Genomic DNA, 24,337 nt, shown 5'->3' with positions numbered 1-24,337 from the left:
TCTGGTGAGGGATGTTGATAATTGGGGAGGCAGTGCCTGTATGGGGGCAGAGAATATATGAAAATCTCTGTACCTTCTGCTTAATTTTGTTGTGAACCTAAAACTGCTTTAAAAATAAAGTCTATTTGTAAAATAAAAAACAAAATCTACTTGTATCCCTGGGCGTGGTGGCACATGCCTGTAATCCCAGCTACTTGGAAGGCTGAGGCACAAGAATCACTTGAGCCCAGGAGGCAGAGTTTGCAGTGAGCTGAGATCCTGCCACTGCACTCCAGCCTGGGCGACAGAGCAAGACTCTGCCTCAAAAAAAAATCTACTTGTAAAAAAATGTTTTTAAGAATAAAGACATACTGTTAATATTTTTCCAGGAAAAAAAGAAAATAAAGGGATGAAAGATATTCCTTTCCCCACTCCCCTTTAGAAAAAAAAAATTACACTCAGCCCCATCCTGCCTCATGCTTTATTTTCCATAGAGCTTGTTTCCATCCACACCTCCTCTGGTCTCATCCATGCTGATTCCAGGGTCCAGGTTCTCAGGTCTGAGGTCTGTAATGTCAGGTGAAGCCCTGCCCATACCATTCCCTAGTGGCCAACACCCCCACCCACCACAGCCTGATGAAGCCTGTGTCAACCAGGGTTTCTTATTCCCTGAAAGAAGAAATTCAAAGATGAAATGCACCCACTTCCATATCCTCAGTCTCCTCCCACTCACATCAACATGCTAAAAGGGACCCTCATCTATCTGGACTGGAGAAGGGGACTATCTGCATTGGGGTGGGGGGAGGTTTGGGGGATGAGTGCTCTTTGAATGAATGGTATCAAAGTGAAGAGATTCTGGATTTTGTAGAGTCCTGCCCTAAGGAACAACTGTGTACCACTATCCTACCATCACTCATCTTTCACTGGCATCTCCCTACCCCAGACCCAACCCCTCTTTTCAGTCTCCATCTCATAAGTCAGCCCCCTTAGTCCACCTGCTCACTGATTCCTGACTCCACCCAGTGATTCTCCATATTCTATCTTCTCAGTCACCTCAAATGCTCTATGCCCCAAAAGGCTCCCCAGTGTCAGCCACCACAGGGGCAAAAGGGACTAATTTCATTCTATACACCTTTCCCAAGCCCTTTCTCCCAAGCTCCTTCCCTCATCACCCTTAACCCATAACTCACAACAGAGAATCTTGTATCCCTGAGGGCACACAGTGAGGCTGCCTCACTCCTCTTCCATACTAAGGATTCGCAGTAGGATATGGTACACTTCATGTTCCATGTAGCCCTGTAGATGGCAGGAAAGGAAGAAAAGGAGATGAAGAACAGAAAATGGAGAGAGAGAGGTGAGGGAGAGGTTCTGTGGTACAGTGGAAGGCTATTTATTTACTATATACCTTCACTTATAGTATTTAACTTTTCCATGGCTTTTTCCCTATCTTCACAAGGAAGATAATGATGTGTACTTTTCAGGATTGCTCTGAGGATTACAACCATGAATATGAAGCAAAGCACCAGCTACACAATAGGTGTTCCATTCTTTGTAGTTATTATTCCTAACAAGGGAGCAAGACACCCACCTCTTCTTCCTTGTTTAGGACTAAGTGGCTCCAGGAGGAGACTGAGAAAGGGAATCGGGGACAGGAAAAGTCCTTACTATATGCCAGGGAATTGAAACAGAGGGGGAAACACCTCTCCTTCTCACATTCATGCACAACCTCTCTTGATCTACCAAATGAGATCAGAGACCTAGCACTGGATCCAGCTTTCTGAGAAGTGGCAAGTATGTACAGGGACCCTGGAGAAGAGAGAGGGACCCTAAATGCAATACCCTATGCTCAGCTTTATGTCTATACCTCCCTCAAAACTCCACCATGCTCACCCGAGCAGCATTCAGTAGATGAGTCCGGTAGGTGGAGATGATCTCTTCATGGTTCTTCTGGGAATCCTGGGAATGAACATCAATGGGAAGTCACATGTCCACCCTCAGTTACCCAAGCATGAGGAGCAACACAATGAAGTGGTCAGCAGTACCAGGTGGGCTCGTTGGCCCATCACTGGCCCATCCTGGACCACTGCCTAGCCAGGCCTCTGTAATTCCTAGAATGTATCCCACATATACATCACTTCCACTGCTGACCTTCTTCTCCAGCACCATCCCTGACAGCCAAAACATACCTGCAGCTGCAGGGCAAGGCGAGCATTTTCTCCCCGAATTGCTAGAACCTCTTCTGAAAGCTGCTCCAGCTTCTTCAACAACTCCTTGATCTGAGGCCAAGAGGAAAGAGGCAACCAATGAGGCTCAAGTCATTTCTCCCACAACCACCACCCAGGGTCAAGGTCAGCTTCCTTTTACTGATTATTTAATATGTGCCAATTTTATACAAATTGTCTCATTTAACACTCAAAACAGCTTTTCTTCTGTGTAGTGTTCACTAAAAGTAGGAATAACAACTTAAAAGCTAATTAAGGTCACAAACTTCGGTGAAACCCTTAAAAGTCCAAATCTTCTTGATATTGTGAACTATACCCCTTCCAGTTTAGTTTCTTCTGGACTTTCCTTACTTAACTGACAGTTACCTTTTAAAATTTGCACACATTATGATTAAAATTAGGCCTCTACTGTGATGATTTCTATTTCCTCTCATGTTTTAAAGTGCAAACTAACATTTAAGTGAACATTAGCATCAAGTAGTGCAGACATTTATATGCATTTCCTTGATTCAATTTGTGACCTTACCAGTTTTGAATTGGAATTGCCCCATTTCATAGATAAAGGAAACTAACTATATTGCTGCACTTTTAAGTTTTCAAAACAGTGTTTAAAAATTGCATTGTTTTTATTTTTTTAAAACTCAGTTTAAAAAGACTAAAATGTTCTTTCAAAAGAGGCATCTAAATGTGTTCCTAATTTTGTATATGGGCTTAGGTTTTGTAACCAATAAAAAAAAGCTGCTATCAAATATGATAAAACATTGAAAACTTAAAAAAAATTTAAAAAACAGCTTTTCTTCTAGGAGGAACAATACTTCTCTGAAGGAACTTTGTTTTTTTGTTTTTTTGTTTGTGTTTTAGACTGAGTCTTGCTCTGTCGCCCAGGCTAGAGTGCAGTGACACCATCTCTGCTCATTGCAACCTCCGCCTCCAGGTTCAAGTGATTCTCCTGCCTCAGCCTCCCATGTAGCTGGGATTACAGGCATGCGCCACCACACTCAGATAATTTTTGTATTTTTAGTAGAGGCGGGGTTTCACCGTGTTGGCCAGGCTGGTCTCGAACTCCTGACCTCGAACTCCTGAGGTCAGGTGATCCGCTGACCTCAGCCTCCTAAAGTGCTGGGATTACATGCGTGAGCCACTGCGCCCAGCCTGTTTTGTGTTTGGAGGCAGGGTCTCACTCTGTCACCCAGGCTGGAGTGCAGTGATGTGATCTCAGCTCACTGCAACCTCTAAATCCTGGGCTCAAGCCAACCTCAGCCTCCTGAGTAGCACAGGAACAGGCACATGCCACCACACTCAGCTAATTTTTGTATTTTTTCGTAGAGTTGGGGTTTTGCCATGTTGTCCAGGCTGGTCTCAAACTCCTGGGCTCAGGCGATCCATCCACCTTGGCCTCCCAAAGTGCTGGGATTACAGGCATGAGCCACCGCGCTCCGCCTGAGGGAAGTATTGTTATCTACATTTTGTAGATAAAGAGACTGAATTAAGTAATTTGTCAAAATCACACAGCTAATAAGTGATGAAATCATGATTTGAACCACAATCTCTTTGACTCCTTGGCCCACGCTCTTAACTTGGTACCGGATCCTGACCTACTCCTGGCTACTGACCACTAAGCGAAATGGAGATGAGTCCTTGTGGCTTATTGAGGCAGAGGCACAAATGCAGTTAATGGTAACTAGCAATAATAGGAATAGTGGTAGTAGGAATAATGATAGCTACCTTTTACTGAGTACTTACCATGGGCCAAGAGTTCCAAATTTTTTTTTGAGACAGAGTCTGGCTCTGTTGCCCAGCCTGGAGTGCAGTGGCGCGATCTCAGCTCACTGCAAGCTCCGCGTCCCGGGCTCACACCATTCTCCTGCCTCAGCCTCTCCGAGTAGCTGGGAGTACAGGCGCCCACCACCATGCCCGGAGAATTTTTTTTGTATTTTTAGTGGAGACGGGTTTTCACCGTGTTAGCCAGGATGGTCTCGATCTCCTGACCTCGTGATCCACCTGCCTCAGCCTCCCAAAGTGCTGGGATTACAGGCGTGAGCCACCGCACCCGGCCCCAAATCTTTTAAATAATTTCTTATTTAATGTAATCTTCACAACCATTTTATTATCCTCATTTTATGGATAAGAAAACTGAGGACTAGAGATGTTAAATAACTTGCCCAAGATCAGACAACCTCGGTCCAGAAAACACATTCTTAACCATGACACTATATTTGCTTTTACCCAATTGTCTACTTTCATCTTCTCCTTCAATGCAACATAAAAATACTTTCTTTAATTAACCTCAACCCGCACTGATTCCTATTCTGGATAACATTCCTTCTATTTTTATGTACTCCACACTATAGAAAACATACATTCTTTTATATATATATATAATTTTTTTTGAGGAGGAGAAGGAGGAGTCTCGCTCTGTTGCCCAGACTGGAGTGCAGTGGTGCAATATCGGCTCACTGCAACCTCCACCTCCCAGGTTCCAGTGATTCTCCTGCCTCAGCCTCCTGGGAGCTGGGACTACAGGCACATGCCACCACACCCAGCTAATTTTTGTATTTTTAGTAGAGATGGGGTTTTGCCGTGTTGGCCAGGCTGGTCTCAAACTCCTGACCTCAGGTGATCCACCCACCTCGGCCTCCCAAAGTGCTGGGATTACATAAGTGAGCCACCATGCCCGGCCTCTTTATATTTTTTAATCATTCTAAATTTGACCATGTATCCAAGTTTTAATAAGAAGTCTGAAATCATTCATTTCACGGTTAAGTCTAGAACTACTAAATCCATGTGTAAATTGATATTTAGAGTTCATAAAACATGTCTCATAGAAACATGTAGACTCACATTTAGAGCAAGTGTTAGGAAACTCTGGTATCTAATAGTGGTTTTCAAGCTTTTTTTCTTTCTTTCTTTCTTTCTTTTTTTTTTTTTTTTGAGACAGAGTCTTGCTCTGTTGCCCAGGCTGGAGTGCAATGGTGCAATCTCGGCTCACTGCTACCTCTGCCTCTGTGGTTCAAGCGATTCTCCTGCCTCAGCCTCCTGAGTAGCTGGGATTACAGGTGCCCGCACCACGCCCAGCTAATTTTTGTATTTTTAGTAGAGACGGGGTTTCACCATGTTGGTCAGGCTGGTCTCGAACTCCTGACCTCAGGTGATCCCTCCGCCTCGGCATCCCAAAGTGCTGGGATTACAGGCGTGAGCCACCGCGCCCGGCCTCAAGATTTTTTTCTTTGCATTGGTGTCCTCTTTGCCAATGGACATCGTTTTGTAGAACCCACTCTGAAGTGGAGGCGAGAAGAGCAGCTATCGCTGGGCCTACTTTTCTTAACTCATTAGTTCCTGAGTCACCTCCTCAGAACTTCAGTGAAACCACAGCAACCCATCATGCTATTAGGCCTCTTCCCAGGCTAATATGCAATTCAAGTCCAAATGCTAATAAAAGATGGTGCTGCACCGGTGGCAGCCCTGAGCACACTGCTTCTGAATCTGGGTGCCAAATTTTAGTACCTAAGCCCCCTTCTGTCTTCCACTTATACCTTACCTCACCTCCAATCTCACCAGCCCCCTCAGACTCACGAGAACATAGTAGTGTGGTCCCTGCAAAAGACTGGTGCTCCGTTTGGGGTATTAATCTGACCTACTGCTGCAACAAAGGTTGCTGGATTCAGGTTAGCAAACTGCCAAATACACAGAAACTTTCCCCAGGGCTCCCCAGGGCTACCTCAGCTGCTCACCTTGGCCTCCTTGTCTCGGCAAGCCCCAATGAGATGCTCCATCTTCTCTTTCAGCAGCTCTGCCGTTTTCTCAAATTGCTCGGAGCGCCCCCGCATCTCGCTGGCCTGGCGCTCTTGTTCGGCTGCCTGAGCGGCCAGGTCCCCACTCCGGCGGCGCTCCTCCGCCACCGCCTCCCGCAGCCGACCCATTTCCCGGCAGGCCGTATTATACTTTTCCAGCAGAGCCTTTAGCTCCTGGCCCCAAGCCTGAGCCTGGGCCACCAGCGAACCCCGAGTTTTCTCGTGTTGCCGTAGGCTGGCTGCCTCCCGGGCCCTTAGCTCAGCCACTTCCTCTGTGGCTTGGTAGAGCATCTGCTTCAGCTTTCCGATCTCCTGGCTCTTCCCGCTCATCGTGGCCTGAACTGCCCGCAGCTCTTCCTCCAGCTTCCCCAGGTCTTGCTCCAGAGCGGCCACTTGGGGGGATGCTGGGGCCTTTAAGGAGGTGCCTGGCTCCCCCCACGGGGACAAGGACCCCAGCAACTGCTGGTTTTCTTCTTGCAGCCGAGCCAGCACCTGCTGGGCCTCCTGGTGCCGATCCACCAGGGTGCTGATGCAGGCCCGCAGCTCCTCCAGGGACTCTGCTGCTTTGCTTTGTGCACTCCTCTTGCCCACTAGGTCTGCGGGCAGGCAGTCCCACAGCCCTCGGAGACCGCTGCTCTGGGAGGCCAGGAGCTTCCGCAGCTTCTCTGTGGCCTCCTTCTCCATAGCCAGTTCATTTGTCAGCAGCCCCACACTCTGTCGCAACTGCTGTAGCTGGACCTGCGCCTCTGGCTTGGGTACAAACTCCCGCTGCAGCCGCTGGCTCAGGGACTGTAGCTCCCTCTGCAACCTCTGCCGCTCCCGCCCCAACTCCCCTAACTCCTCCAGCAAGTTACTGTTGCTCAGTCTCAGTACTGACATCTCCTTCTCCAGCTGTCCCTTTGCCAGGCCTCCTAGGGCCTTTTCCCCTCCAGGGGCCCCTAGAGGCTCTCCTCGAGCCCCAGGAACCCTTTTCTCCTTCTCTTCATCCTCTTTGATGCTCCCTGGGGCTGCCTTTAGGGCTCCCTCTCTGGACTCCTGGGAAGGAACCTCAGGTTTCACCTGTAGTCCTGCCTTTGCCCGTTCCAGCCTTGCCAGCACCCGCTCCAGTCGGGCTTCCATCTTCTCCCAGGCAGCTGCTGCTGCCTCAGCACGGGGAGTCCCCAGGGCTCCCTCCATGACCGGTCTTGACAAAGCCCCCCGGGCAGCATCCTTTTCTCGCCACACTGCAGCAAGCTCCTCCCTTAGTTGTAGCAGAAGCTGGTTCATGGCTGCTGGGCCCACTGGTTCAGCCACTGTGCCTCCTGGTTCAACTCCTAGAACTTGGGAACTCTCCTTCTGGCCAGCAGGCAGCTGATCAGCATGATCAGGGCCAAAGGTCTGTGCCCCATTGGTAGTCAGTTGCTGTCCTGTGGCTTTCCTGATGGTCTCAGATGCTGGGCTCTGGGGTGGCCCCTGTTCTTCTGGTTGGGACCTTCCATGGACTTCATACTGGATCTTTCCTGGGGCTGAGTCCTCAGCCTTCTTGGGAGCTAATACTGGATTTACTGTGGCTGCTGCCTGCTGCTGCTTCTTTAGCTCTTGTATACTCTCAGCCAGAAGGTCCATAGGACAACCCTGCTCCATGCCATCCCCTCCAGGCCGGAGACTAGAGCCTTGCTTTCCTGAAGCTCTGGGCTCCCAGGATAGGAGGAGCCCTAGCTCCTGTGCCTGCTCTCGAATCTGGTTCTCAAGGCCCAGATAGGCTGCAGCTTGAGTCTTACACTCTTCTGTCTTTTGCACCAGCTCCTGCTCCAGCTGAACAACTTTCCTCCGCTCCTCTTCATACTTCCACCTCCACTCCTCCGAGCGTGGGTCTTCATCCTCCTTCTCCTCTTGCTCCTCCTCAGGTTCTGCTCTCCATGAGCTCTTAGGTGGAGAACCTGCCTGGGGCTCAGATGGAGAGGCCTATGTTGGAAACAGAATAGTAAAGTGTGGCCACTAGGCAACAAACTGAGCCCTAGGAGTGCCTTTCTTCTCTTAAATGTCTTGACACTCCAAGGACCACTGGGAATAGTCACAGTGGGATAGCCTGGGGTGTGTCAAAAGCAAAAGGGGGAGGCACTTAGGGTCTTACCTGGGATGCAAGATCTGGGTGCTGGACTAGCCTCTGACCTATAAGAAAAGATATGAGGAAAATGAGAGAGAAGACAGGTTCCATGTACTTCTAGCCCACATTCTTATCTTCAGACTTTTTCTGAGAGGAGTGGCCTCTCTGTGATCAATCTCACCGCACATCTTCCTGGTGCCAGAAGCCAATCTTGTTTAGTGGATCCCTAACTATCCAGCAACTTTGGTTTCCTATCCCAGAAATGGGCCACTTCATTCATTTCATTCGCTCATTTATTTATTGGTCACTGTGTCCAGCACTTTAATAAGCACTGGAACTTCAATGGTGAGCAAAACAGAAATGGCCTGTCACCTAAGGGGGTTACAATCTGGTAGAGGAAAGAGAGAGTGACCAACAAATCACACAAATAGATGTACAATTACAACTCATAAACGCCAGAAACAACACTAGCCAGAGTTGTCCTCAGTGAGAGACCAGGCTGCATTAAAGAATTTTGTGATCATACTTTTGGGATGGGGATTTGGGGTCCTCTCACAGTAGCAGCAATAAATACATAAACTCTCAACTCAGGTGACAATTATTTGTCAGATAGATTACTTCCATGGAAACAAATGGGACTCTAAGAAACTTCTCTGATTCTAGGACTATCAAGGAGAACGTGGAAGTTACAAAAGGGCCTTTACCGCCCTGCCGCCGCCGGTTCAGGGCCTGCTGTAGCAGCCTCCACAGTGCCTGGTCTTGTGTGTGCAGAGCGTAGTGCAGAGCATCATGCCCTGTGCTGTCCACAGCCCCCGCGTCTGCTCCGTGGCTCAGGAGCAGTTCAGCCACCTCGGCACTGCCTTTCTCACAGGCCAGGATCAAAGCCGATCTGTGGGTTGAGACAAATCTGAGCATAGACTTTCCCCATGGAACCCAGAAGTCCTGGTTCCAGACATTCCACTCACAGGGTAAGCTCTCACTCAGTGGGGTCAGGAGAACAACAGACCAACATTAGACCAGACTAGACTTCTCTTTTTTTTTTTTGAGATGGAGTTTCACTCTTGTTGCCCAGGCTGGAGTCCAATGGCATGATCTCGGCTCACTGCAACCTCTGCCTCCCAGGTTCAAGCGATTCTCCTGCCTCAACCTCCCGAGTAGCTGGGATTACAGGCATGCACCACCACACCTGGCTAATTTTGTATTTTTAGTAGAGACAGGGTTTCTCCATGTTGGTCAGGCTGGTCTCGAACTCCTGACCTCAGGTGATCCGCCCGCCTCAGCCTCCCAAAGTGCTGGGATTACAAGTGTGAGCCACTGCACCGGGCCTGGACTAGGCTTTTCAAATGCCATTCCTTAGAGCTGCAGGAACAGAAATTAGGGGGCCAACTGGATGAGCTCCATTTTTATCTGTTCTATATATCAAGATTCTACATACTTTTTTTTTTGAGACGGAGTCTCGCTCCTCTGTCGCCCAGGCTGGAGTGCAGTGGTGCAATCTCGGCTCACTGCAACCTCCACCTCGCAGGTTCATGCCATTCTCTTGCCTCAGCCTCCTGAGTAGCTGGGACTACAGGCACCCACCACCATGCCTGACCAATTTTTTGTATTTTTAGTAGAGACAGGGTTTCACCATGTTAGCTAGGATGGTCTCAATCTCTTGACCTCGTGATCCACCCGCCTCGGCCTCCCAAAGTGCTGGGATTACAGGGATTCTACATACATTTTTTATTGGAAAAAAGGATCCTCTTGCTTAAAAGATAATTTGAAAACCAGTAAATTCAGCCAATGGGTCCAGAAGTATTGATTCTACTTCTGGGGTCATCTATCTATGAAGACGGTGGTGGCAGCAGGCAGAGCTCTTCAGAACCTCCACTGGGAAGGAATGAGGTTCCCAAGAACACAAAGACCAACCTGACTTCTTCCCCAACACACACACACACACACACACACACACACGTTGCCCACTGGCTTCTTTCTAAATTGGTCAGGCATGGGAATTGGGGTGGGTAGACGAGGGGGGCTCACTTGTCATTCTTGTCTGTAACATTAACTCGGGCGCCTCGCTGCAGCAGCTGTGAGCAGATAGCTGCGTGCCCACCCAATGATGCGATCATCAGGGGTGTACGTCCATCCTGCACAGATTGTAGGAAAGTGTTCATGAGCAGCCAGGGACTGCAGAAGCTTGACATAATCCTACCGACCGGCTCCCCTCCCCTCACACCTCTCCAAAAAAAATAAAAGCCCAGATCTTGGGTCCGAACACTTCCTTTTGGAGGGTTAGAAGCTTTCCAGAAGATAAGGCTTAACCTCTCTGTGAGGAAGAAGAGGAGAAGCAGGAGGAGAAGGAAGAGAAGGTTGGTGCTAACACAACCCTAGGTCATGGAAGTTGGCCAATCAAGCTCAGAGAGAGCAGCAGCCCTTCTGTGTAGGACACTGCCCACTTGCCCATCTGACACTCACATTATCCAACACGTCCAGGAAGGCTTCGTGGTCACACAGCAGGAGCACACTTGAGGCACAGCCAGAGGAGGCTGGGGAGGAGATGATTGGGTTAAGGGGAAGCATGAAGAAAGCCTACTCAGACTATGACCCAACATCCCTTCCGACCATTTCATTGGTTGGCCCTGGCTGCCCTTCCCTCCTCACATCTCCCCTTTCCCACCCTGTAGTCTCTGCAGCCCTGTTCCCATGAGTCCCCTGCACACACCTGCCCAGTGCAATGGACTACGGTTTTCTGCATCCACAGCATCTTCATTAGCACCATGCTGCAAATGGCCACAAAGGGAAGCAGCGTGGAGCTTGTTGTTAACATCCTTATCCCATACCCCCATTGGGTCACCAGTTTCCATGGTAACATGAGGAGGGGTAGGAGGTCCACTTTGGAGAAGGCTATCTACTAGGCAAGCCCAGTTCATTCATTGCTGATGATAGGCAGCCTTGAATATCAGCCCTGGTTTCTAAACCAAGGGGCTAAGAAAAATCAGATGATAATAAACGTGTTAGGGAAAATGACACCCAATGTCCCCGTGGCTGGTACTTTAGAAACATAATTGTGAAATTTGGAAAGGATTAGGAGGAACGAAAGTAGAACATCTATTTGCCTGATGGCCAGTTAAGATAACTGATTTTTTTTTTTTTTTTTGAGACAGAGTCTCTCTCTGTTGCCCAGGCTGGAGTGCAGTGGTGCAATCTTGGATCACTGCAACCTCCGCCTCCTGGGTTCAAGCGATTCTCCTGCCTCAGCCTCCCAAGTAACTGGGACTACAGGCACGTGCCACCACACCCAGCTAATCTTTTGTATTTTTATTAGAGATGGGGTTTCACTGTGTTAGCCAGGATGGTCTCGATCTCCTGATCTTGTGATCTGCCCGCCTCAGCCTCCCAATGTCTGGGATTACAGGCATGAGCCACCGCACCCAGCCGGTAACTGCCTTTTGTACTTTTGGAGACTCATTTATAAATTATCCACATGTCATTTTACATGTATATTTCTCTTTATACTACTAGACTATAAACTCTTCAGAAACAGACAGTAGGGCTTTGGTTTAATTTGAACATCTCTGTCCTCCTTCCTCTTGCCCCTCATCATGGCAGGAGGTCTCTGCAGTGGCTCTGCTAATGACAAAATCGATAGTGCCTGGTAACTCTGCTTTATAACCTGCCCTCAAAGGCAGTATCAAACATGGTGCCTACACATAGTAGGTGTTAAATAAATGCTGGCAAACAAATGATTATCAGCCCTCCTATTGGGGATGAGGCGAGTACATTTGGCCAACTATTCCTTGTAAGTATGAAATGAAGTTAGAAAACTCTGGGACCACTTCTTCCCTTCACAAGAGTAGTATCAAGGGACTGTTCTTACCTGAAGCAGAACCTTAACACACTGTGGCTGGCAGGAGATGGTGGCCAAGTGTAGGGCAGTGCTTCCTGGAACAGAAAGAAGGGGAGAAGGAGGGTAGGTGGCCCCATGCATGCTGATGACTCACAGGGAGGGACGGCAAGAGACGCACAGATAATCAGGAGATTAGAGAGAGAAGCTTTCAGCCACACGGGGCCAGAAATTCCTGTTCCCCAAGTGCCTGGTACCTGTGATGAAGGTGGGAGTGGGGGTGAGGTGTGCCCAGCTTACAGGGAGGGGAACTCCTGGAAGGATGCTGGCCAGAATTTACTAAGGAGAGAAGCAAGAGGCCACAGTAGGAACGTCCAGCAGGGCCCAGCACCGCCCCCGACTGCTGCTGTACCAGGGGCAAGCAAGCAGTGTGGCCCAGTGCTCTGGCTCACTCACCATCCTCATTCTTGCTGTTGATGTCAGCCCCATTTGCAAGCAGGATAGTCAGACATTCTGTCAGGCCTTTGGAGGCTGCCAGATGAAACCTGCCAGAATCAAGGCCAAGAGGCCAAAGGATAAAGGGACCAGGGATGAGGAATGGGAGAATCTTGATAAGCCCTTCTTGCTATGCTTCCTACCCCAAAGCCAATCCTAAAAGCAGAAAAAGAAGCTCCCCTAGCTTGAATTTCTGAGAAAGAGAAGTCTATATGGCCTTCAATCATAAAGGATGCTAAAAGCAAGGAAGAAATAAGAGCTACAGGTCTCAAGGAATCTCAGACTATTGCAGGGGTGTCTAGGGAACACATAATTACCTGCCTCTCTGAGCACAGAACGCTTAGCGGAAGTGGAAGTGTCACAGAAAGAGTCAGCCAGAGCAGAGTGAAGGCTGGACATTCGAAGGCTTTGGGTAGAGACAAGGGATAACATTTCCCTTGACTTAATCACTACTCCCTCTAGCCATGTGACTCCCATGCTACCACTTCATTTCAAATTTCCCAAGCATACACACCCTCCTACTTGTGCAATGAAGAAACACTCTACTTAGTGTATATATTCATTTTCTGTTTGTTTAATGGGCTTTATGTACTTTACAAGTCAGTGGTGTCAATCTGGGTTGTGCGATGGATGGAGCTCAGGAACAATATTTTCTTTCCTCACTTTGTGTAGAACTTATATGTAGCAAAAAACTATTGATATACTTGCAAATTAAGACAATGAAAAGAGCTCTGAAGTTGTAGGCATTCCCTGGTCCTATGTTATATTGGATTTGGGGGCTTCAAAAGGGAGCCACATGTAAGGGGCAGGGGCAGGAGGACTGACTTACGGGGACTGGCCGTTCGAGTCTAGCTTGGTGGGTCGGGCAGATTTCCTGGAGGCCAGGGCAGCCACGCGTCCCACATCCCCCCTGTGCACTGCCTCCAGCAGCTTCTGATCACGGCGGTTCCATCTCTCCACCTGGTCCGGAGCCAAAAGTTGTGTGAATACAGGGCATGGGGGTAGTGTGGAGAAAGAAAAGAGGCAAATGGTTAGGATGCCAAATGAGAGAAAAGGAACATCCCTGAGGTCCTTTTCCTCTTCCACAAGTCACACATCCTAGATCATTTAGTCCTTCTTAGGTGGGCCTAGCTAAATCTTAACCAGCTAATACGCCACCAAGAACTATTGCTGGTTATTTCCAGCCCTGAGCCAGAAGGACCCTGGACCACTGAATTAAAAATCATTCGAGTGCTGAATGCACAGTATTTCAAATGTCCTTTTGTCATCATGATTAGAGTTGTTGTTCAGTGCCCAACCTCAGAGCAATCCTTTCCCTTTTGCTCTCTAGGTCTTGCTAGAGCAAACGGAACCAACGTGACCACTCTTGAGGACTCATGTTGCCTCTCACCACCGCCTCCACCCCTGAAACCCTGCTGCTCTGCTTTTTGTTGTCAGTTGTTTGAGAAGTACATCAAGGCACCGAGCTTCAGGTCACAGCTAGGAGTTCCAATACCTAACCATTCCACCTCTTTTCATTGGCTTTGGGCCCCACAATTAAAAGAGGAAACTAGAGTTTCTGTTTTCCCATATCATATCTAGGCCCTTTGGCGAGCGTCTCTCTCCTTTCCATGGCAACAACAACCAAAAGGCAAAGAGGTTTCTAGTTATGTTTGAGGAAGCAGCAAGAGGCAGCTCCCCTTCTCCTCCCTCCCAGTTTCCCTGGCAGGGAGCAGCTGTCTAGACAACAGCCACACCTGGGCATGCATTGTTCTATCATTCCAGCTTGGGTTTTGCGGGTGGTAGGGTAATTACAATAATTGAAGTGTTACAGGGTGTAAAAGAGACAGCTATGTAAAAACACCCAGGGCTGAAAGTACAGAAAAGACTGGTTTTGTCCAGAGAAGGGAATGAAAAGGAAGAGACAGATGCAAAGATCTGTGGTCTGATATAAAGGGTGCCAGACAAATATTTCACTGGCTGGCCTGAGTTTGGGACCTAGTTCAGCTACATTCTCGGCTATGTGACCTAAAGTAAGCCATTAAACACCTTTAACCTGTTTCCTCTTCTATAAAATATGGCTAATAACAGCTACCTCATCACGGTGTGACTATTAAACAAGCTAATATATACAAAATCTCTTTATAAACTGTAAAGAGCCATACAAATGTATGGCATCCTTGTAACAAAACAGGAAGTAGTGGGGGGTTGGTGGTGGCACATAGCATTTTATAAGGTATAATCTCAACAAGAGGCTATAGAAGGGGGTGAAGAAAAATAGGGTCTGTGGAAGCCCAGTAACTCATTTTCAAACACTGTTTACGTAGCCAGGGCAAATTATTAATCAACCACAGGAAAGCTTTAAATATCCAAACCATAAAATTATCTAAGGTAGATGGATTCTGAGGTAATACTCCTGTACAGAAGTTGCAACTTCTCACAGTCCTTTCACGTGCTATTTCAATTAGTCTCTCAACATCCCTGGAAAGTAGCTAGGGCAATTATTCCATCTCTTTGACAGAAGAAACGGAAGTATACCAAGATTAGATAACCATTCAAGATCATGAAAAAGAGTGGCAAAATTGGAATTAGAATCCAGGCCATGGCCGGGTGCGGTGGTTCACGCCTGCAATCCCAGCACTTTGGGAGGCCGAGGCGGGTGGATCACCTGAGGTCAGGAGTGCATGTTGACCAGCTTGGCCAACATGGTGAAACCCCGTCTCTACTAAAAATACAAAAAATTAGCTGGGGGTGGTGGCCAGCGCCTGTAATCCCAGCTACTTGCGAGGCTGAGGCAGGAGAATCGCTTGAACCTGGGAAGTGGAGGTTGCAGTGAGCTGAGATTGCTCCATTGCACTCCAGCCTGGGTGACAAGAGCAAGACTCCGTCTCAAACAAACAAACAAACAAAAATGAACCCAGGCCACCTGATGCCAAATCCTAGCTCTCACCAGCAGACCACACTACTACAAGCTATAGAAACAGGTTTACTTATTTCCAGATAAACAGTCTCAAGTTGCCTCCAGGGCAAAGCCACCCACCCTCAGACTCTACTGTCTACATGGAGTCTCAGACTCTACTGTCGCATGGAGTCTCCAAACAGGTTAACTCTCAACGGACAAAATAAGCAAAATGACTCCTTTACATACTAACAGACTCTGACATGTAAGAACGCATTTTCTAATGCCCTTTGGAGACCAGGTCACCCCCAGGAAAGCAGAGAGCTAGAACTATGCCCTACGACAGGGTGCTGCCATCAGCTGACCTCAACCTGCAGTTCTCTGTTTCAAGTCTTGACTCTAACACTGCTTGCCTCTGTGAATTTAGGCATCTAAACAACATCTCTGAACCTCAGTTTCCTAATACTATAACAACCTATAAGGCATCTAGCTCGGTGTCTGTCACATAGTAGATGCACAATCCGTCCTTCCTGAGCACATTTTAGAGGTTCCTGGGCTCAGAATTCTCCAGCCAGGAGAGTGGAAGGGATCTTGCTGATATTAACCAGTGAATAACAGCCAAGCTGTACAGATGGTAAAGATGCTTCTTAGCAATATGGATAATTTTCTTTCCACTTCTTTTTTCTTTTTTTTTTTTGAGACGGAGTCTTGCTCTGTCACCCAGGCTGGAGTGCAGTGGCGTGGTCTCAGCTCACTGCAACCTCCACCTCCCAGGTTCATGCCATTCTCCTGCCTCAGCCTCCCGAGCAGCTGGGACTACAGGTGCCTGCCACCATGCCTGGATAATTTTTTGTATTTTTAGTAGAGACAGGGTTTCACCATGTTAGCCAGGATGGTCTCAATCTCCTGACCTCGTGATCTGCCCTCCTCGGCCTCCCAAAGTGCTGGGATTACAGGCGTGAGCCACTGCGCCTGGCCCTTTTCTTTTTTCTTTCTTTCTTTCTCTTTCTTTCCTTCTTTTCTTTCTTTCTCTTTCTTTTTTTTGAGACAGAGTCTTGCTTTGTTGCCCAGGCTGAAGTGCAGTGGCATGATCATGGCTCACTGCAGCCTTGACCTCTGGGCTCAGGTGATCCTCCCACCTCAGCCTTCTGAGTAGCTGGGACTACAGGCATGCTCCACCACACCCAGGTAATTTTTTTTTTTTTTTTTTTTAAGAGATGAGGTCTCACTGCATTGCCCAGGCTGGTCTCAAAAACTCCTGGGCTCAAGTGATCCTCCACACCTCAGCCTCCCAAAGTGCTGGGATTATAGGTGTGAGCCACCACGCCTGGCCTGGATACTTTTCTTTCCAGCTAGATAGTTCTAAATCCACCCAATTTACTTCCTCTAATCTCATTATACTAAGTAGAGTTCAGAATGGGTGGAAATTTTTCATGGCCAAGCCTCTGCAGAGCTGGAGTAAAGGACAGAGAGATGCTTTCAAATGTTAAGATCCAGTCTGCAGCTTACCCCAGCACCTTGGAAAGGAGGTACTAGATTACCATCACAGCCTCAAGGGAGCAATCACCAAATTAATCAGCAGACTCAATAAGTATAAGCTTTGTATTTCCATAGCTGAGATTAGAGGACTTTTGTAGAAGTAATTGTACCTTCTCCTTATATCTCTGGCTGTGTACCTATAAGCATCCTATAACATGGAAGCACACCAGCAAGCAGAGAGAGAAGGAATGACTTCTGTGTAGGTCAGGTGAGTGGAAACAGAAAGGGGAACCAGGACCTAATTCTCAAGTTGTAATTGCAGTAGACAGTACCAATTTTTTTTTTTCTTTTTGAGACGGAGTCTTGCTCTTGTTGCCCAGGCTGGAGTGCAATGGCACCATCTCGGCTCACTGCAACCTCTGCCTCCCGGTTTAAGCGATTCTCCTGCCTCAGCCTCACAAGTAGCTGGGATTACAGGTGTCTGCCACCACGCCTGGCTAATTTTTGTATTTTTAGTAGAGATAGGGTATCGCCATGTTGGCCAGGCTGGTCCCAAACTCCTGACCTCAGGTGATTCACCCTCTTCAGCCTCCCAAAGTGCTGGGATTACAGGCATGAGCCACTGCGCCCTTTCCCTGTAAGGGAAAGGCAACATTGAATACTTTCAGTAACTAAGGAAGAGTCCATATGAATTTCTAAAAAGTCATTATGAGTTAAGACTGAGTCTGGGCAGCCTCAGTTTCTGGTGTATATAATAGTAAATACCTTTTGATTGGTTGATCAATGTGTGGAAACTAAGTAGAGATGCAAATGTAAGTGGGACAAGGACAGGCCTCAACAGAGTTCATACTCTTGCCTCATAGCCTGCTTCCAGGATTCTGTAACTTGCCCATGCAGAATGAGCTAATTGAACATTTCTGATATTTGCTTATGAACGATACCACTAAGTCAAGTTAGCAAAGCAATATTGCTACAAGTAGCTGGCTAATTTGCTTCTAAATTAGCCATAACCCCAACCTCTACAGAAAATTCCATTTCCAGATAAGGGGGCTCTCTGTAAGAGATCTCTAGAGAAGAAGCAATACCCTCCCTAAGCCACCACCCTCTATAATCTTATGTTTTTTTTTTTTCTGGGAGAACATGGGGAATAGAGTGACTTCTGCTGGGAACTCTGAGTCTGCTCTATCCTCTTCTCTCATCATCACTTTCCCCCAACTCAACCAAAGGAAACAGAGAGTATAATTCCTAAACAACTGGGCAAGGGTTCAGGAAATGAATAATCTGGGGAAAAGCAGGCAGAAAGGCCTTGAGCCTTGACTGGCCCAAGAACCAGTCTGATGATCAGACACTGCAGTGAACTGACTGGGGTGGACTCTGCAGGCAACTCACCTAGTCCTCTGGGGAGCAGTCAGGCAACTGTGCATCTTCTGGCAGTGCCTGTGAGGCTGACCAGACTGCAATATTAACTCACAGCAAGCAGGCAGGAGGAAAAGTGGGACTGGCGACCACTGGGCAGAGTAGGGCAGAGGTTGGAGGGGAGAACAGAAGGTTGCTGTTGTGGGAGCATCAACTGGAAAAAGGTTTGGAGTGATGTTTGAGGAACAGCAGTGCTGGTGAGAGATGGGAGTGAAAGTGGCAGGGGGCAGGAGGGAAGCAATGACAGAGGAGATTGTGAAAAAGGGTTAGCAGAAGGCACAGGGCTGGGAGTGCTTGTTGAACTAACAGGAAACAGCAAGGATAGAGCTACGTGGAAGGCAAGATTGTGGGGACAGGGCAGGGATGAAATATGGGGCTCTGGGGCATGAGTTCGTGGTGTAGAATGGAGCTTGAGGCCAGGCGGGGGCCGGGGAAGATGCTTGGGGGAGGTTTGGTACTGGGAGACGGAGCAGAAGTAGGGGCAGGGCCATGGGAAGGGGACAGAGTTGCAGAAAACGAACCAGAAATCGGGGGTGTAGGTGCTAGGAGGACAAGAAAGGGGCCGGGGAAAGGGCCTTGGGGAGGGCAGAGGTGAGCAGGGCAAGTCAGAAGCTGCAGGGCAGGGTCTTGATTGAGGAAGGCAAAGCTGGGGGCTTCCTTGCAAGACCAGAAGAGCTAGAAAGACTGATAAAAAGAAAAGGCGATGATGCATTGAGACCGGACTAAGGACTTCTGTCACCACAGAGCTGGGACCCCAACCCCATCCTCCCACACATTTTGGCACCTACCGCCACCTGTGAGCTGGAGCAGGAGAAGATACGCTTCATGGCCGGGGTCGGGGCCACGGGGGATGGGGACGCGCAGAGTGCCGGGCCACAGGTTCCCGAACCCACCGGACTTGGCTGCGGCTGTGCAAGAGACAGCTGTCAAAAAGCAGAGCGGGCCCCGCCCCAAGATCCGCCTCAGAACCCTCTCTGCTCAATCAGAGGCAAGAACCCAAGGGCTGGGCTCAAAACTCCGCCCCTGGCCCTGCCCTACCCCACCCCTGCAGAGGAGAAAAGCCCGCAGTCTTAGGCTGCGACGGGGGCTTGGCCTCGAACCTCGCCCCTCAAATCTGAACCCACCCTGGGATCCGACCTGCTCAATCAGGAAAGGAACCGGGTGGGCTCTGGCTGAGACTCCTGCCGGACCCGGACCCGCCCCACCCTCAGTTCCAGGCGGGGCCTCCGCCCCAAGCCCCGCCTCAGCCCCGCCCCTCGGAGAGCTGCTGCCAGAGCCAGGAGGGTCCGGGCTTCTACCATGGGCTTCGGTCTCACGGACTGTCGCATTTGCATTTAATCACTGGTGAAGTTACCTCTGCCCGCGCCAACTCCCCCCGCCTCGCCCCCGCCACTCTTCCCCGGCCAAAAACCCAAGCAAAAAAGAGCATTTGAAGAGAGCCGCTCGGAAATAGGAGATTGTAGTGTTAAGCAGAGCAGAGATAATGCGCGGCCCACGGTAACCTGGGGGACAAAACCTAAGGAAAGGGGATCAGGTTCAATTTAATTTTTTCTTTCTGTTTTCTGAGACAGAGTCTCTACTCTGTCCCTCTGTCGGCCAGGCTGGAGTGCATGGCGCTATCATAGCTCACTGTAACCTCCAACTCGTGGGCTTAAGGGATTCTCTCACTCCAGCCTCCGAGTAGCTGAGACTACAGGCATGCGCCACCATGCCTGGCTAATTTTTTTTAAGAGATGGAGTGTCTCTGTGTTACCCAGTCTGGTATTCAACTCCAGGCCTCAAGCGATTCTCCTCACCGTAGCCTCCCAAAGCGCTGGGATTATAGGCATGAGCCACCACTCTTCCTGGCCCACGCTCAATTTTTAAACGCACTTCTGAATTAGAGAAGAGCAGAGAGCGAGGAGAGCAATTTTATTTTAAGCCGCCCCTCCCCCCCGCCCCCGCCTCCGCATAGAAACAAAAAATAACCAAACAAAAAACTGTCTTCATTATTTCCACTGCCCTTGAAGTTCAGGCTCTTGGTAATTCTTGAACAGTCAGTCGCAGCCAACTGGTCTTCCTGTCTCTCTTTTCTCCTCTCCCCGCCGGAGAGAGCTCACTAAAATGCATATGAAAACCTACAGGGTAAAGCCCAAAGTTCTTAAGTGGTTTACAAGGCTCTTCAGGAGTCACACGCTGCCGCCCTCTTTCCCAGTCCCATCTCTCATTACTTTCACACAAAAGAGCCACTCAAACTGTTTCTTTTTTTGTTATTATTTTTATTTTTTGAGACAGAGTCTCACCCAGACTGAAGTGCAGTGGCACGATCTCGGCTCACTCACTGCAGCCTCTGCCTTCCCGGTCCAAGCAATTATCCTGCCTCAGCCTCCCAAGTAGCTGGGATTACAGGTATGTGCAATCACACCCGCTAAGTTTTGTATTTTTAGTAGAGACAGGGTTTTGCCATGTTGGCCAGACTGGTCTCAAATTCCTGACCTTAAGTGATCCACCTGCCTTGGCCTCCCAAAGGCAAGGTGGGATTACAGGCATGAGCCACTATGCCCGGCCTTGTTTTTTTTGTTTTGAGGCAGGGTCTCGCTGTCACCCAGGCTGGAGTGTGATAGCATGATCGCGGCCCACTGCAGCAGCCTTGACTTCTTAGACTCAAGGGATCCTCCCACTTCAGCCTCCTGAGTAGCTGGGACTACAGGTGCACATCACCATGCCCAGCTAATTTTCATATACTTGGTAGAGATGGGGTTTTACCATGTTGCCCAGACTGGTTTTGAACTCCTGGGCTCAAGCGATTCTCCTCACCTCAACTCCCAGAGCACCAGGCCTCAAACTGTTCTAATTTACAGTTCCCTTTGCAGCTGGTGATTAATCCTCCCGAGAATGCCTCCTGTCACATTTGATCCCTGTGGTGGAAAAGTTAAATATTAAATTTGAACTCAATTGAACGTGGACAGAAACAATGGTCACCAAGTCCCAGAACAGGTTGTGTGAGCCCCTTGAGGTGTTCGTCCAGCACTGTTTTGGAGAAATCTCTATTTCAATCTATTCCTATATGTTAGCTATTGAAAAACAATAGACAATTGCAAAAATAAGTTGAACATTTTGTGTTCCTTCAGCCCAGCCGCCAAGGGCCCCATGACTGGGCCTCATGCCAAACAACTCGTTACAAAAAGAGCTAGGGTCCCAGACTGCGCCAAAACTTCATGAGACCGCTCCTCATCTGTGCATGGATAAGTGGCCAACTCTGGAGCCCAGGCTGTTGCTTCTCAGTCTGGTGGTGAATCCTCTATGGTCTTATGAGTGCAGTGTTCGACTCTGGAACCCAGGCTGTTGCTTCCCAGTCTGGTGGTAATCCTCCATAGTCTGGTGAGTGTAAATATCTTTTCCCTTCTCCCCTTTCCATTGCAATTTGCTTATTATATCAATCTGTTTATTATATCATTTGCTTATTATGTAATTTGCTTATTATATTAATTTGCTTATTAATTTGCTTATACCATTTGCTTATTATATCTGCATTGCCATTTACATGGGATAAAGCTTGTTTACCCTTAAAGGTATTGTGTGTGTCTTTTCTTCTCCCCTTTTGTGTTTCCTGCACAGAACAACCCCCCAGCCAAATTTTTTTTCTATAAAGTTTTCCCTTACAACCCTGCCACCCCCACCGCCCAACAAAGTATGCCTCTTGTGTGACATACTCCTAGTACTTGTTGATATATAGCAACCACCTCTTTGCATTTGCCATTTTTTTTTTGTTTTTGAGATGGTGTCTCACTCTGTCACCCAGGCTGGAGTATGATGGCGTGATGTCGGCTCACTGTAACCTCCACTTCCTGGGCTCGTGCCATCCTCCCACCTCAGCCTCCCAAGTAGATGGGACTACAGGTGCGCACCACCGTCTCCAGCTAATTGTTTTTGTATTTTTGGTAAAGACGGGGTTTCACCATGTTGTCCAAGATGGTCTTGAACTCCTGAACTCAAGTGATCCACCTGCCACGACCTCCCAAAGTCCTGGGATCACAGGCGTGAGCCACTGTGTCCAGGCTGTATTTGACACTATTTGTTTACATGTTTGTTTCTGCTACTGGACTGGACTCTTTGATGGTAGTTGTGTTTTATATTATGCCATTGTCAAGCACATATTATGTGCTTGATATCTGATGAATAAATGAATGAAAAAAATTAATGAAGAAGCAAAGGAGCAACAACAAGGAGAGGAAGGAACAATACACAGTTGCTTCTTAAACTAATACTATTGCAAAGAAAGGGGTAACAAGATTGGGTTTAGAGAAAGCCCCAGTCTGGAGCTGAGGATGGATAGGAGGGGAATCTCTAGGTGGAAAAATATATTAAAAGTGCTCTCTTAATCATATGGATAAAGAATTACATGAGGTCAGGGAGCGGGGAGGGATAGCATTAGGAGATATACCTAATGTAAATGACGAGTTAATGGGTGCAGCACACCAACACGGCACATGTATACATATGTAACAAGCCTGCATGTTGTGCACACATACCCTAGAACTTGAAGTAAAATAAAATAAATAAATAAATAAAACAAATTAATCCTAAAAAAAAAAAAAAAGAATTACATGAGGTCAGTCACAGTGGCTCACACCTATAATCCCAGCATGTGGAAAGGCCAAGACGGGAGGATTGCTTGAGGCCAGGAGTTGGAGACCAGCCTAGGCAACATAGTGAAACCCCCTCTCTAAAAAAATTTTAAATATATATATATATATACACACACACACACACACACACACACACACACACATATATATGTGTGTGTATATGTACATATGTGTCAGCATTAGATGAACCAGTCCTCAAGGAAACCCACCTCCATTTGGGGGCTGACTGAGGGTAAAGAGGAGAGGAGAGTCTGTCAACATAATCTGGTTGCCATCTCAGCCCTAGAAACTGTGTGCTCCATAAAGGCTGATCAAGTTACAGCCTGTATGAAGTGCACTGAGGGTCACAATGGAAACCCTTTCCTGTCACAAAACAACTCAGCAGGTTGACACAGAATGGTGTTCATGCCAAATAGGCCAGACAGGCCACAATTCTCAGGGTTAGGCAATAGAGGCAGAGACTCGGTCTCTAGAAGGCCATTGCTTAGTGCACATGTTCCCTCAGGATAATGGAAAAACTCTGGGTGTCTCAAGAGGAGCCTAGAAGATACCTGCTTAATGGAATCAAATAGATTTGATCTCTACCATTAGAACCTTAAATTCTTCAGCTAATTATCACCTTAGAGAGCTTATTTCAAAAGGGATGAGGCAGGCCAGGCACAGTGGCTCACACCAGTAATCCCAGCAGTTTGGGAGGCTGAGGCAGGCAGATCAAGTGAATCAGGAGTTCAAGATCAGCCTGGTCAACATGGTGAAACCCTGTCTCTACTAAATATCCAAAAATTAGCTGGGCATGGTGGTGCACACCTGTAGTCCCAACTACTCAGGAGGCTGAGGCAGGAGAATTGCTTGGACCCAGGAGGCGGAGGTTGCGGTGAGCTGAGATCGTGCCACTCCAGCCTGGGCGACAGAGCGAGACTCCGTCTCAAAAAAAAAAAAAAGATGAGGCATAGGACAAGATTTAGTGGATGAGACAATAGCACGTAGAAGAAACACATCTTCACAATCTGGGAGATGGTCAGAGAGCAGGAACACCACCACCTGGTGCTCCAGTATACTTTCTCCCTTAATCCTCACAAGGCATGATATGGTAGATTATTTTATGACAAAATAATTTTATAATAATAGTTACCATTTACTGAGCATTTACTAAATCCTCACTTTTCTTGGATTATTTCATTTTGTCTTCATGACCCTAATAGGTTTAAAGATGAGAAAGCCAAGACTTAGAGAACTTAAGTCTGTCCTAGGTCAAACAGACTTTTTAAGTTGTGTAGCCTAGATTTAAACCCAAATCTGCCTTCATTGTTAACCACTGTAATACACAGCCTTTTATTATCTGAGCCTCAAGGAAGTTATGATTTGCTGAAGGCCATATAGCTAATAAATGGCAGATAGGATTTCAGTCTAGGCCTCTGTGCTTCCCAGACCTTTATACTTTCTGGTCACTTAAGCAGGTGAGAATTACAGGAGGCTAGAATACAACTCCTGTGGGAGAGCCACAAAAAACATTTAAAATACTTCTTAACTTTGC

At 47.9% G+C, this 24,337-nt stretch overlaps 2 protein-coding genes across 2 annotated transcripts in view; both read right to left on the bottom strand.

Annotated features, from left to right (window-relative positions):
* The window catches only part of LOC100447686 (neuroblastoma breakpoint family member 12), a 2,265,351-nt gene that overhangs the window by 387,555 nt on the left and 1,853,459 nt on the right, over positions 1 to 24,337 (bottom strand).
* On the bottom strand, positions 330 to 19,503 carry ANKRD35 (ankyrin repeat domain 35). Its single transcript, XM_009245131.4, has 15 exons — positions 19,381 to 19,503; positions 18,964 to 19,083; positions 13,232 to 13,362; positions 12,364 to 12,452; positions 11,941 to 12,005; positions 10,786 to 10,843; positions 10,539 to 10,609; positions 10,104 to 10,210; positions 8,783 to 8,967; positions 8,106 to 8,143; positions 5,933 to 7,936; positions 2,166 to 2,255; positions 1,870 to 1,935; positions 1,170 to 1,275; positions 330 to 648 (listed from the first exon to the last, which is right to left on the bottom strand). Exons 1-14 carry the CDS (start codon positions 19,501 to 19,503, stop codon positions 1,213 to 1,215), a joined length of 3,210 nt encoding a protein of 1,069 aa, XP_009243406.3. The 3' UTR covers positions 330 to 648; positions 1,170 to 1,212.

The sequence above is a fragment of the Pongo abelii genome, chromosome 1 (genome assembly GCF_028885655.2).
Source record: "Pongo abelii isolate AG06213 chromosome 1, NHGRI_mPonAbe1-v2.0_pri, whole genome shotgun sequence".
NCBI lineage: Eukaryota > Metazoa > Chordata > Mammalia > Primates > Hominidae > Pongo > Pongo abelii.
Note: the sequence above shows the minus strand (reverse complement) of the source record. Positions and strands in the feature narration are given on the sequence as shown.